The following is a 12,851-nucleotide window of genomic DNA, read 5'->3' as shown; positions in this document are numbered from 1 at the left end:
GTCTGTAACTCTACAACCTGGAGGAGGAGAGGAAACTCCAATTTGGTTTTTGTGTTAACCCCTTATCAAAGTTCTAGAGTACTGGAGAAGAAAGATACAACTTACCTATGATTATGCTATTTTCTTAATAATATCAATTTCTCTCTCCCACCCTTCTTCCTCCCTCCCCCATCCTTTCTTTCCCTCCAATGGAAATCTGATCATGTTACTTCCCTCTGCTCACCGTTGTCCTTAGGCGTAAGCCAAAGACTGGGCCCTATTACTTCCCTGGCACCTTGTGAACAGCCCCAGCTTTGTTCTGTTTCTTTATCACTCTGTTTCCACTTCAAGGAAAGAAATGAACAATGTTACAGCCTTTCTGTGACCCAAAGGTGCTCCTTGCTATCGTTCACCGAGCTCCTCCTGTGCTCACAGTGGTAAACCATGCTGAGTACCTTCCTGCGTGTTATCGAACGTCCTCATTATCATTGTCGGCATCCACATTCCCCCGTCACCCATCACTGTGCTCACCCATGAGGCCCAGACACCAGGCTCTCATGTTCTACACTTGAGTTCATGAAAACGCCCAGGAGAGGCTTCTTTAGGTCAATAGCAATCGTAATAATGCTATTGCAAAATGTATGGCTTTCCCACTATGTGCCAGATACTGCAAGTCAGAGATCCACAGCCAGAATCTTGGTGTTGAGAAAGAAACCAGGAAATCAGAACAATTCTGTCTGTTGAGACGCTGCCTTAGCTGCCAACTGTGAATGCAACTGCTGGAAGCTGGGCAGAAAGACATGCTGAAACTGCCTTTGTCTTTCCATCCCCTTGAATCTTCTTTGACCTGATAACCAATTTGAGTTTCTCTTGCAGGGAGAAGAAGGCAAAGAAGGCAGAGATGGAAAGCCAGGTCCCCCTGGAGAGCCGGTAAAGGACTCTCAACTTCCTATTATATCACATGCCAAATCCATTACATGTCAATAACAACTGCTTTGTGTGGGGAGCTACTTTGAACCAGGTTCGAAGATAGGCATTTTCTATGCATTATTTCATTTACATACTCTGACAACCCTGCGTGGTAAACTGCTGTCCCCATTTTAAAGCAGAAGAAACCTGGGCCTCGGGGAGGTGAAATGGCTCCAAAGTCACCTGATGGGCTGGTGACAGATTCTGAACCTGAGCTCAGGGCTCCTGTCCCTGTTCCACATTTTGCTTTACTACCCTCTGTAGCCTCAATCCTACTGATATGATAGAGGGACATGAAATAGATAAGCATGGCCTGGAGGAGAAATCTGACATCTGGAGAGACCAGGATACTCCAGTAAAATCTGAGTTGGACCTGCTAGCTCCAGACACTGTGGGATTACATACACACACACACACACACACACACACACACACACACGCACATACTTGTAACTCTGGCATAGATTTTTCTCATTTTGGTTTTGGTTTTGGTTTTCTTTAATGTCGCTGTCCAGGGACACACAGGGAGATGGAGCAAGTGCTAGTGAGAGTGTCTCTGTGGCTGGCCCCAGTAGCTGTTAGTTGGGAATGTGCAGGGATTTCCAAAGACCCGGATCTGTGACTTCAAAGCTGTGCTCACTGAGCTTGGTCAGTCCTTCTTGCCTATGGGTCAAAGATTCATCATGATGATGATTCATTGGTTCCTAGCAGCTCTTATGTCTTCCCAAAGCCCTTTCACAGACACTACACCAAGGGGAAGATGAAGGACGGCATCAGTGGTTTAGAGACCTGGGTTCTCCAAATGCCCACCAGTATGAGACTAGTTAAATGATGAGCTGTCCACGCCATAGAATATCAAGAGCTGTCAGAACGAATGAGGATGTTCTCTACATACTGATGCAGAACTGCTCCTACATAGGTTGTGAAGTAGAAAAGCAAAGAGTAAAACAATGTGTATAGTCTGTCCTATTTTGTATAAAAATAGTTGTGGGCCTATTTTTTTTCCAGTGTTTATCTAAAAGAACTCAGGAAGACTGCATAAAACACTCATAAAAGTAGTTCCTATCCATGGGAGGATGATTGTCAAACAAGGGGACATAGCAGTAGGAAGACAACTTTCTATTCCATGGTATTTTATTTTACTGTTATCTTCTTAATTTTTTGGAGCCATGAGTATGCATTACTTGTTGATAAAATTAAATTTAAAATATAGTGATTAAATAAAAATATTTTATGCCAAAATTACAACAACAATAATAACAATAGCAATAAAAGCTGGCTTTGGATTCTGGCCCCACTCCTTACTAGGTTTTGTGATCTGGGTGAGTCAGAAAGCATCTCTGAACTTCAGTTTCTTTTGAAATAGAATAAGAATAATATACCAATTTGTCAGAGTTGCTGGTTAATCATATAATGTAGAAAATGTGTTAAATGCATCAGGCTTATCTAACTATCAATGGTTTTAGTAAGCTACTTTTCCCAACTGCCCTAGTTGTGGCTCCTGGTCAGGCTAGAACTGCAGAGCCTTTAGAACCACTAAGTGGAACTACATAAAGGTTTCTACAGGGAGGTTTATGTTCCATTTAATTTGTTTGGTCATAAACTATTATGACTCATTCTGAATCTTACGCAACTTGCTGGAAGCACCTTTTTTTTATCATTTTACACTGTTTGCCAGATGCTGAAACCAAAATTCACTGCTGACAGCAAAAGAAAGAGCTTTTAGCAGCTGAGCAAATTGAAAAGTCTCGATGAGCTGCTGTGGACTGACACTCAGCAGAGCTGCCCATGGTGGGCGAATGGCATTCAGCCTGGGCAAAAATGTGGAAAGGGTAGAGAGAAGCACACACATCACGCCGTGGCTGACAGCAACTATGTGTGCGCCTAGGGTGGGGCACTGAGCACTTCTTTACATTTTTCCACTGTAGTCCCCACAAGAACCTTATGGGCTGTGGGTACCATTATTTCTCCCAGATGAAGAAACTAAGGCACGAAGAGGATGATAGCTTGATCAAGGGCATAGAGCTGGTAAATGAAGCATCCAGGACTCACACTCCTGGAGGCTGACCCCGGAGTCTGCTGCTGCAGAGCAGTGCATTGACCTTTCTGCCGAACATATATTATGCTGAGAGGCTGTTGTTTACAGTTCAGAATAACTGAGGACGCTGGTCTTCATTCAGTCTATCTATTCAATGCCTATTTTGATGCAGGTAGAGTATTTAGGAGGTGATCCCATGAACCAGTGATGGAGGGACGAAGGGAATGGAACTGGGAAAGAAGGAAAGGGAGGCTGGCAACTGGTGACTCCAGACTGGGGCCCAGCCTCACTGGGGATCCTCTGACTGCTCCTGGAGGCATTGACTTCCCTGCACTTGGGCCTTCCACACCTCAAAGTCAAGCATCACCTAGGGTCAGGGAACATCTTCATTCTATGTCTGCCCTTCAACCTGTGCAGGAACTGCTCCACAAGGGGGCAGGCACCTTCCTGGGTGGGCCCCAGGGGATGTGGTTGGAAAATGGCAGCATCTGCTACAGGTACTCGGTGGCCCCTCTTCAAGTTGACTTGCCCATTCAGAGTTTGTATATGGGAGGAGCACAAATGGATAGACAGACCAACTGGATAAATAGAACATAGAATGGATGGATGGATGAATGGAGGGATGGATGGATGGATGGATGGATGGATGGTTGGTTGGATGGATGGGTGGATGGATGGATGGATGGTTGAATGGTTGGATGGATGGATGGATGGATGGATACACATGGATATATAGACAGCCTTTTGTGTTGCCTGTTGTTTAATTTTTATTAAGAGATATTTGAGCATTAATTATAGGGTAGGATGAAGTGCAGACTCTGGAGCCAAAATGCCTGGATTAGAACCCCAGCTGTGTGACCTTGAGCAGATGACTGAACCTCTATGCGCCTCAGTGTTTTGCCTGAGGGTTAACAAGAGTCAGGCGTCAGTGACATCATAGTGAAAACCTTCAGTAGCAGCTGGTTCTTCCATTATTCTGCTGGTGCCTTGGGCCAGTGATGGCCATCACAGTTGACTCTGAGGCAGGAGCCAGGCTATGTACACCCTATATCACAAAGACCTACAAGGGAAGACTCTCCCAAATTTACAGATTCAGAGATCCAGAGAAAGGAAATGACACTTCAAGATCACGCAGCTAAACTAAGAAACAGACAAACCTGGAAGTCAGGGCTTTAGGCCCCACCCTTCTTTCTATAGTTTTTTTTTTTCTAAATCCAAGGATCTTCCTTTCTCTCCCTGCTCCCTAATAATGGGCTGCATATAATTTCCAAGGTTTATAACTTGTAAACATGAGGTGGACAGAATGTCTGGGAACAGGCATGTCCTCCAGGCCCAGCATGCTGACCCTTCTGCCCATCCATCAAACTTAGCCTTTCATCTACTTTCCTCTGCCCCTCCTCCCCTCATTCTCCCCCGACCCCATCTTCAATTTATATGGACCTAAGTTGCCAAGCCTCTAGTTGTCTTCTGTTCCTGGTTTGGTTCTGTGCAGGGCAATGCCAAGCTGTGGGCAGTAAAGAATTTTAAGCAAAAGTGTTCTGACAAGCTCTTTTAAGATGATGGGGTGAGTAAAAGGCTGTGTACGTCACAGGTCGCCCTGCCAGTATGTACTGCGGCTGACCTGGAAACAGCATCTGCTTGGGTGTGGCACTCAGCTGGAATTCAGCCTGTCTTTGCTATTTAATACCTTCATAAAAATATAACTTCTTTGAACCTCAGAGTTGCCATTGGTAAAGTGCAAGTGTTAATAGCGGCCTTGACATGTTTTTTGCAAGTGGGCATAAAGTCATCTATAAAACTAAGATGGCCATATAATCTCTCATCCACACCAAGATGCTTCTGATAGTGAAAGGGGGGGTACTAGGCATCATTAATTTGGAGATGAAACCTGCGTAACCAGCACCATCCCAGGAAAACCAGGAATATGATAGGCCTGAATACATGGTGGAGATTTGTGTAGATTAAGATGGACCAGGATGCCAGGGGAAAGGGCTGAGAGGGTGGACAGAGACTGGCTTGTGGGAATAGAATGGTAGAAAACACAGAGAGCCAGGAATAGGAAGATCTTACAATGTTGTCCTCAAACTCTTCTTTTCTTCCTACTCTCAGGGCAAAGCAGGAGAGCCGGGTCTACCAGGACCAGAGGGTGCCCGAGGCCCACCTGTAAGTGTGCAGTGTGTGTTGGGAACAGTAGAACCAAGCCCATCAGTCACATGGCTTTCACCGCTGTGGGCAGGGCTAGCCCAGACTGCCCGACCATGGGGTCCTGGAAGTCCTTCTCCTCCAGACGGGTGTGCTTCTGTGCAGTCAATTCAGCTTTGTCACACTGCATAGCTGTAAAATTCATTTTCACAATTGCAGCCATTACCTTGTTGTTGCTAAAAGTTTTCTTTGTTCTTATGCAATTTGTTATGATTTCAGTGGGTTTTCTCTAGATAATAGAACCTAGAAATGAATCTTAATTTTAGTTTTGAACACTTTCCATAGCTAAGGTTTTTTCCCAATTGTAAAAGTGACCCATTCTCATTGCCTAGTGATATTAATAGTAATGATGATGGTAATAATGAGAAAAAGAACACAAAAAAATGGTATAGAGAAGAAAATTAATTTACTTCTAATTCTACAACAGAGAAGTAAAATTTTTAATATTCAGTGTATTTTTTCTAGTCCTTTTTTCCATATATGAATTCTAGCATCTATATATGTACATTTATATCTAGCCGTGTAGCTATTATACATATAAACAGACACAGATACTATTTACCTACAAAAATGAACTCTATGTATTTTAGGGTTATTGGGTTTTATTGCTAAGTGTTTCATCTCTTCATAATTTCAAAATTGTTTTCACAATTTCTTAAATTGCTTTTAGAAAAAAATATGATTTTAAATGATTATCCTAAAATTATCTGGATTTTATATCTAGCAGATCAAAGTCCTAGCTCTGTTTTCTTAATGTTTTTCTTTTTAAAAATCAGCCTTCTGACTAGTATTCAATAAGAAGGAAATAAAATACAAAAATAAATTTTCTGTTTTCCTAAGTCCCCTTGTTTTTCACATGATTGCACCAGAAAACACCCGAGAATGAGGAATATTACCTCTTATGGGGATTGCAGCACTGAGCTAGTGATCAATTTATTAAAGGTGGTTCCTGGCTTTTTGGAGTGACAGGGGCTCCCTTTCAGCCAGGAAACCCATGGAACCTGTATTGGGGGCAAGACCCATCTCTCAACTGGGAGTCGTAATGAAAGAACTGAGGTTAGAAAGCCAGGCAGGGAAAAGAAGACGAAGCTCGTCTGGCTGACATAGAGTAAGTCAGGACAAAGCTTTGTAGAATGGAGTGGGTTTTCAGATAGAAAGACCTGGATTCAGCCTTTACTTTGTCATGTATTGACTTTGTGACCTTGGTCGCGACGAGGACCTTTCTGAACCCCTGTTTCTTCTTCTGTGAAACGGCAGTTATAATGACTCCCATTCTTGCAGAGTGGTTATAAGTACTAAAGGAGAAGGTGGGACATGTAACATTCCCAGCAGAGTGCCTGGCTCATTGAGTGTGGCTCCTTCCGTTGGTGCTTTTGTCATGATTAGATGGGAGGAGAGCACACCAGAGTCTCTTCCTCTGGGCTGGCTGAATTTGGAATTCTGGGGTCCTTAAGGAAGATGCAGAGCCCCAAGAAAACCCCAGCCCTCTCCAGGGAAATGTAGCTGGACTGTTTTGAACAACTAGAGAGCACTGTGCAGTCCTTATTCAGTCTTACTCAGTCCTGACGGCAACTCTGCAGAAGTAGGTTCTATCCTAATTTTACAGGTGTGGAAACTGAGTCCCAGAGAAGAGAAGTAGAGCTCCCAAGATCCCACAGCTACCAAGTGGGAGCCATGGCCCATCCCAGACCTAACTCCGAAGTCAGCCCAGTTCCATGAAACTTAAGAGCATATGGCAATCCTTTCCATAGTTTAATACTGCAAAGCTATGCCAGGCGGGCATTTTTTTATCCTTGAGCTTTAGCTTTACATCCACCAGGTGAGGATTTTCACACTGTCAGGTGGGTCTGGAGATTAAAAATGATGGTCTCAGCTCTGCTAATGATTTAATCTTCACTCACAAGGCCCGAAGCTCTGTAGCGGAGCTTCAGGTAATATGCCTCCAAGGTGCGACTCTGAACAAGGAGACCCCAGCGCTATGGCCCGGGATGTAACTCCCAGAGCTGAACCTACTCAGGGGTGTTTGTAGGACCAGCAATGGCCACAGGAACAAGGAAGGGGCCACAGGACCTAACTCTGGGTGAAAGCCATGTTCCCTACAAGGGAATCACCTGACTGAGGAGCCATGCAGAGAGGGGCCGGCCAAGCCATGTGCTGTGAGCCTGGAACAATCAGGAGGAACAAGGAGTGCAGGAGACACCTGAACCAGTAGGGCAATGCCCTGACACTCCGAGGCATTTGTGGGATGAGGCCTGGCGGCCCGGCCCACGGTACAGAGAGGGCTGGGAGGAAGGGCTCTTGGTGTCCAGCCGTCAAACCTCTGGCACCAAGTGTGGCACCAAGGAGGGCTCAGTATCCTGCAAATGGTAAAGAATGAGTGGGGGCAACGTGGGTCAAAGCAGGCGGGGAGGGATGCCTGCCTTCTGCCCCAAGAGCCTGCTCTGTCATGGGGTAACTCCATTCTCTTCCTTCTAGGGCTTCAAGGGACACACAGGCGATTCTGGTGCACCTGGTCCCCGAGTAAGTGGGCGCCTCACTTTGGAGGTCCCCCGAGGTGGGCAGAGCTTACACTTCCCAGACAGATGGTTCTTGCAGCCTGCAGGCCATGGCAGTGCCTCACCCAAGAGAGGACACGGAGCACACCAGCATGGAACAGGCCAGCACAGGGACACCTTGGATGCACCATCCCCACCTCTTGGCCTAATTCCCTCAGGTGGTTTTTCTCGGGCCCAGACATTATCATGGCCAACCAGTTTGGCCGAATCAGTCTGGACTCAGGTGTGTCATACACGTCAGCCCTGAGCCCTGTGAGGCGGTTGCTGCTATTATGTTCATTTTGCGGAGGAGGAAACTGAAGCCCAGAGGACATGGGTGATTTCCCAAGGTCCTAGATCTTATATATGGAAAGCATCACTTTTACCCTGGATTGGAAGACTCCGGAAACTATTTCTTTATCCTTTGGCTCCCCTGTCTCCTCTGAATGCCCAGAATGGAAGTGACATTAGAGGTCAGCTGGTTAGATCCCTTGCATGATCGAGTCACCAAGGAGCAAGCACAGGGGTAGAGAGGGTCAAGTGCATGAGCAGGTGAGGAGGCAGCATTCCAAGTGTATATGCCAGAGCCTTCAGCTGCTGTTCTTCCTTGCCTGAGCTGCACAGAGAGGCACAGCATGGCTCGAGGCACTCACAGCTGGCCTTGGTTGTGCCACAGACCTCAACTCAGGGCCAGGCTCTGCGTACAGAAGTTGACAGGGCCCCTGGGTCTCTCCACCTCTCCCAGCTCCTCAGATACCCCTGTGGTTGAGGCAGCCAGTGGCTGAAGCATCTCCTTCCCTAATGGCAGGCCTTTTTGTTCCTAGGGAGAGCCTGGTGCCATGGGGCCTCCTGGTCAGGAAGGGTTACCAGGAAAAGATGTAAGTGGGGTCCTATGGGGCCTGGCTGGGCTGGGGCTGGGGGTATCAAGGAAGTGACACCCAGAAACTGCCCCGCAGTGGTTGGTGGCAGCACTGCCAAGAGGCACACAGATGACATCACAGGATTGGTTGGCAAGGATGAGATTGGAGCCTGCAGCCTAGTGGGTGGGTACCTGGGCTTTATGGTTGATAAGGAAGCTTTTCTGGATCAGTCGTGATTTGTCCACTGGTACAAATGATAGGCCTGTTGGGTCCAGCCTTAAATGGACTTGAGAGGCATTTCAGAGTTTCTCCTGGATTATTTCTCCATCTCTCGGGCTTTGCCGTGCTCAAAGAAACTAAACACTCCTCACTGTCACCACCGTGTGCTGTCTTGAATGGCTCTCCCTTTTATTTGGTGTTGGTATCTCAGCAGAACAAGAAGTCTCACTCCGTCACCCAGGCTGGAGTGCAGTGTTGTGATCTCAGCTCACTGTAACCTCCGCTTTCCAGGTTCAAACAATTCTGTCTCAGCCTCCCGAGTAGCTGGGACTAGAGGTGCCTGCCACCACACCTGGCTCATTTTTATATTTTTAGTAGAAATGGAGTTTCAGCTTGTTGGTCAGGCTGGTCTTGAACTGCTGACTTCAGGTGATCCACCTGCCTTGGCCTCCCAAAGTGCTGGGATTATGGGCGTGAGCCACTGTGCCCAGCCAAAATAAGGGAAATTTTGACCCCAGGTGTACAAATGAAAAATTTGAGATCCAGAGAGATTAAGGGACTGACTTATGGTCACCCAGAGAGTCAGAGGCAGGAATAGCTTACCTGGAGTCCAGAATCCAGCAGCTCCACATCCCCTAGGGACCAGCCCTTTGCATGTGGCATCCTGCAGGGTGGCTGGACATATGGGATGCAGAGTGGCATCATGGAACTGGCCGTTTGGTCAGACGCAGAAGCACCAGGTACTGAGGTACAAAGTGGTCTCATGACCACCATATGGGTCCTTCAAGACCTGCCTTTAAATTGATGAAGTGGATTCTTCCCCAATGGCTCTTGACACACCAGAGCACATGGTCCCTGTGGCTGATCTGCTCCCAGAAATGATGGAGCTGGAAAGGATACTTAGGAGAAATCTGATCTAGTTCACATGTGCTTTCTTAGCTGTGGAATCTGTTTTACTAGATCAGTCTAATGTGTGGAGCCCTATGCATATGTCTAAGAAGTAACTGAATAAATGGATGCACAAATGCGGGCTAGCATGCATTTACTCACCCACAGGAAGGGAGTTTGTTCATATTTGAAATAATGGACAATTGATGATGAAACATGCTGGACAGTTTGTTGATTCCTTTGGGTAACTTGGCGAGGTTTGGTTAACATTTGAAATTGTGATGCCATCATCTTCACACAGCGACTTGGTGATGACACCACCTTTCTCGCTTTGTTCCAGGGTGACACTGGACCCACTGGGCCACAGGGTCCCCAAGGACCAAGGGGCCCACCGGTGAGTTTTGCTTTGCGACTAATGTGCTTCATGTTATTGCAGGGCCTGTTACCATAATGATATTTAGTTAGTTCCCTCTGGTGCCACTGTATATATCGTTAAAAAATTGTAATATGTTTTAGCAGTTGGTAAATAGCTGCCCCCTTAAGTCCCCCTAGTCACCTCCCCCAACACTCATCTTGTTTTCTGAGACCATCCCCCACAACAATAGAAAAATTACAAAGGTGCCACTGGGCACCACTGGAGCTCTGTAGGACTTTGCCCCGATGCTCTGCTCTAGCTCTGGGCCACACTAGGGGTTGGTGCTTGCTAGAGGTTAGTTTCCCGAGGCTGCTGTAACCAAGTACTGTGAATGGAATACGGTACATGGCAGAAATGTGTTGCCTCATGGTTCTGGAGGCCAGAAGCCTGACATTCAGATCAACAGGGTTGGTTCCTTCTGAGGCTGAGACAGAATCATTCCGGTGTCTCTCCCAGCTTCTGGAGCTTTGCTGACTCCCTAGGGCATTCCTTGGCTTGTGGGGGCACCACCCTGGCCTTTGCCTTCATCTTCACATTGTGTTCTCCCTGCTTGTGTGTCTCTCCAAATATCCCCCCTGACTTTTTGTTTTTTTGAGATGGATTCCTGCTGTGTCACTCAGGCTGGAGTACAGTGGTGCGATCTTAGCTCATTGCAACCTCTGCCTCCTGGGCTTAAGCGATTCTCCTGCCTCAGCCTCCCAAGTAGCTGGGATTACAGGTGCGTGCCACCATGCTACTAATTTTTTTTTTTTTTTTGGTCTTTTTAGTAGAGATGGGGTTTTGCCACATTGGCCAGGCTGGTTTCGAACTCCTGACCTCAAGTGATCTGCCCCACTCGGCCTCCCAAAAGTGCTGGGAATACAGGCATGAGCCACTGTGCCTGGCCCAAAGTTCCCCTTTTTATAAGAAAACCAGTCCTTATTGGGTAAGGGGCTCGCCCTATTCAATATGATCTTATTTTAACTAATTACATTTGCAATGACCCAATTTCCCATTGTGGTCACATTCAGAGGAACTGAATGTCAGGACTTAAAAATTTGGGGGGACACAATTGAACCCCATAGCATTCCATATGATTGATAAATATTTGGATGTTATCTCTGCCTGTTTGTGCAAAGAGGCAAATCCTTCTCTTATCTAAGAACAGCCTGAGAGAGTATGGAGAAGGTCAAAAATAGATATTTAGGTGCCTAGTGCTGTGCAAAGAGAAAAGCATACATTATCCCATTTAAGCCCAGGGGCCATCTCAGAAAGGCAGCTTTGATATCTGTGTCTCTCTCTATATTATTATCAATATAATTCATGCTAATTGTAGAGGCAATCTGACAGAATTGAATGTTACAAAGTAACAAGAAAATTCCCTCTTCACCCCCACCCCAATCCCACCCTCCAGAGGAAGCCACTATTTAGAAGCATTTTGTGTATCTTTTAAAATATTTTCAATACGCCTACGGGCATACAGAATACATATTTTGTACACAACACTTTATCTTTTGCAACTGGCTTGTTTTGTATAGCTTGTATGTTGTGTATTTTTTGAATGAGTGATGGAATAAACAAGTGAATGAATATTGGTTTCCCAAGTCTAGGTCACACAGCTTGTAAGAGCTTTAGGTTGGTTTAAAACCAAGACTTTCTGATGCCAAATCCTGTATTCTCCACCTTACTGTAGACAAGCGTGGGCTTTGTCTTCGAGATCGTAGAGAGCGGGTGTGTGGCAGATCCTATGAACTTGGATGTCCCATCTTTTCAGAACTTACCAAGTAGAGTCATGTTCTCCCCTGATGGGGCCACAGTGACTCAAATGAGCTGAAGTCCAGGCTCCCCAAGTGTGAGCTCTCAATGGGGTGTTATCAACCCCATGGGGAAAACATTGATTCTTGAGGTGTCAAAGAGTGTGTGTCAAATGCAGATATGAATACAGTACATTAACAGATGTGTAGCTTAGCTGTGATATTAAAATTTCATATGGAGAGATTAGGAAAAAATATGTAAAAAGGCAACTGGAGAGGGAGGGATAAGGACAAAAATTTGAGAAACCCTGCTCCAGAGCCCCCCAGGAGTGGGGTGGTTCTGACCGGGCCTCCCCAGCTCCCTCACTGGGCTTTTGCAACCAATTCTGGAATTCAGCCATCTGGGCTTGATTTCTGCCTCTCCCATATTCATCACATGAACTAGGTGAGTTTCTTCACTTCTCCCAGGACTCAGTTTTCTCATCTGTAAAATGGAGGCAATCCGGACAGAACAAGGAGGCTGTAAGAATCCAGCATGGTAATCCAGTGAAGTGAGAGAACAGTGCCCAGCCCTTGGAATGTGCCCCGAGCCACGTCCTCTTCATTCCTGGAGGCAAGAGGGGCCTTTGCTCTGCTTCTCTCCCTGGCCTCTTGGCATCGGGCAGCAATCAAATTATTGATGAGTGCAAACACATTCAAAGGCACAGAAGAGGGAAAGGGAAGTGACTTCCTTTTTTGAGACAGGCTCTCACTGTGTTGCCCAGGCTGGACTTTAGTGGCATGATCACGGCTAACTGCAGCCTCGACCTCCTGGTTTCAAGCCCTTCTCCTGTCTCAGTCTCCCAAGTAGCTGGGACCACAAGTGCATACCACCATGCTCAGCTATTTAAAAAAATGTCTGTAGATATGAGGTCTCTCTATGTTGTCCAAGTTGGTCTCAGACATCTGGGCCCAGGCAGTCCTCCCATCTCAGCCTCCCCAAGTACTGAAATTATAGGTGTAAGCCACCATGGT

The 12,851-nt window shown here is 46.3% G+C and overlaps 1 protein-coding gene across 1 annotated transcript in view; it reads left to right on the top strand.

Annotated features, from left to right (window-relative positions):
• COL22A1 (collagen type XXII alpha 1 chain) overlaps positions 1–12,851 on the top strand; it is a 336,220-nt gene that overhangs the window by 301,321 nt on the left and 22,048 nt on the right. The window contains exons 51-55 of the mRNA XM_033202916.1: positions 856–909; positions 5,096–5,149; positions 7,664–7,708; positions 8,547–8,600; positions 10,030–10,083. Coding sequence (XP_033058807.1) covers positions 856–909; positions 5,096–5,149; positions 7,664–7,708; positions 8,547–8,600; positions 10,030–10,083 — 261 coding nt within the window. The remainder of the gene's footprint in view (positions 1–855; positions 910–5,095; positions 5,150–7,663; positions 7,709–8,546; positions 8,601–10,029; positions 10,084–12,851) is intronic.

The sequence above is a fragment of the Trachypithecus francoisi genome, unplaced genomic scaffold (genome assembly GCF_009764315.1).
Source record: "Trachypithecus francoisi isolate TF-2019V2 unplaced genomic scaffold, Tfra_2.0 Lachesis_group7, whole genome shotgun sequence".
NCBI lineage: Eukaryota > Metazoa > Chordata > Mammalia > Primates > Cercopithecidae > Trachypithecus > Trachypithecus francoisi.
This window is presented reverse-complemented; position numbering and strand designations above follow the sequence as displayed.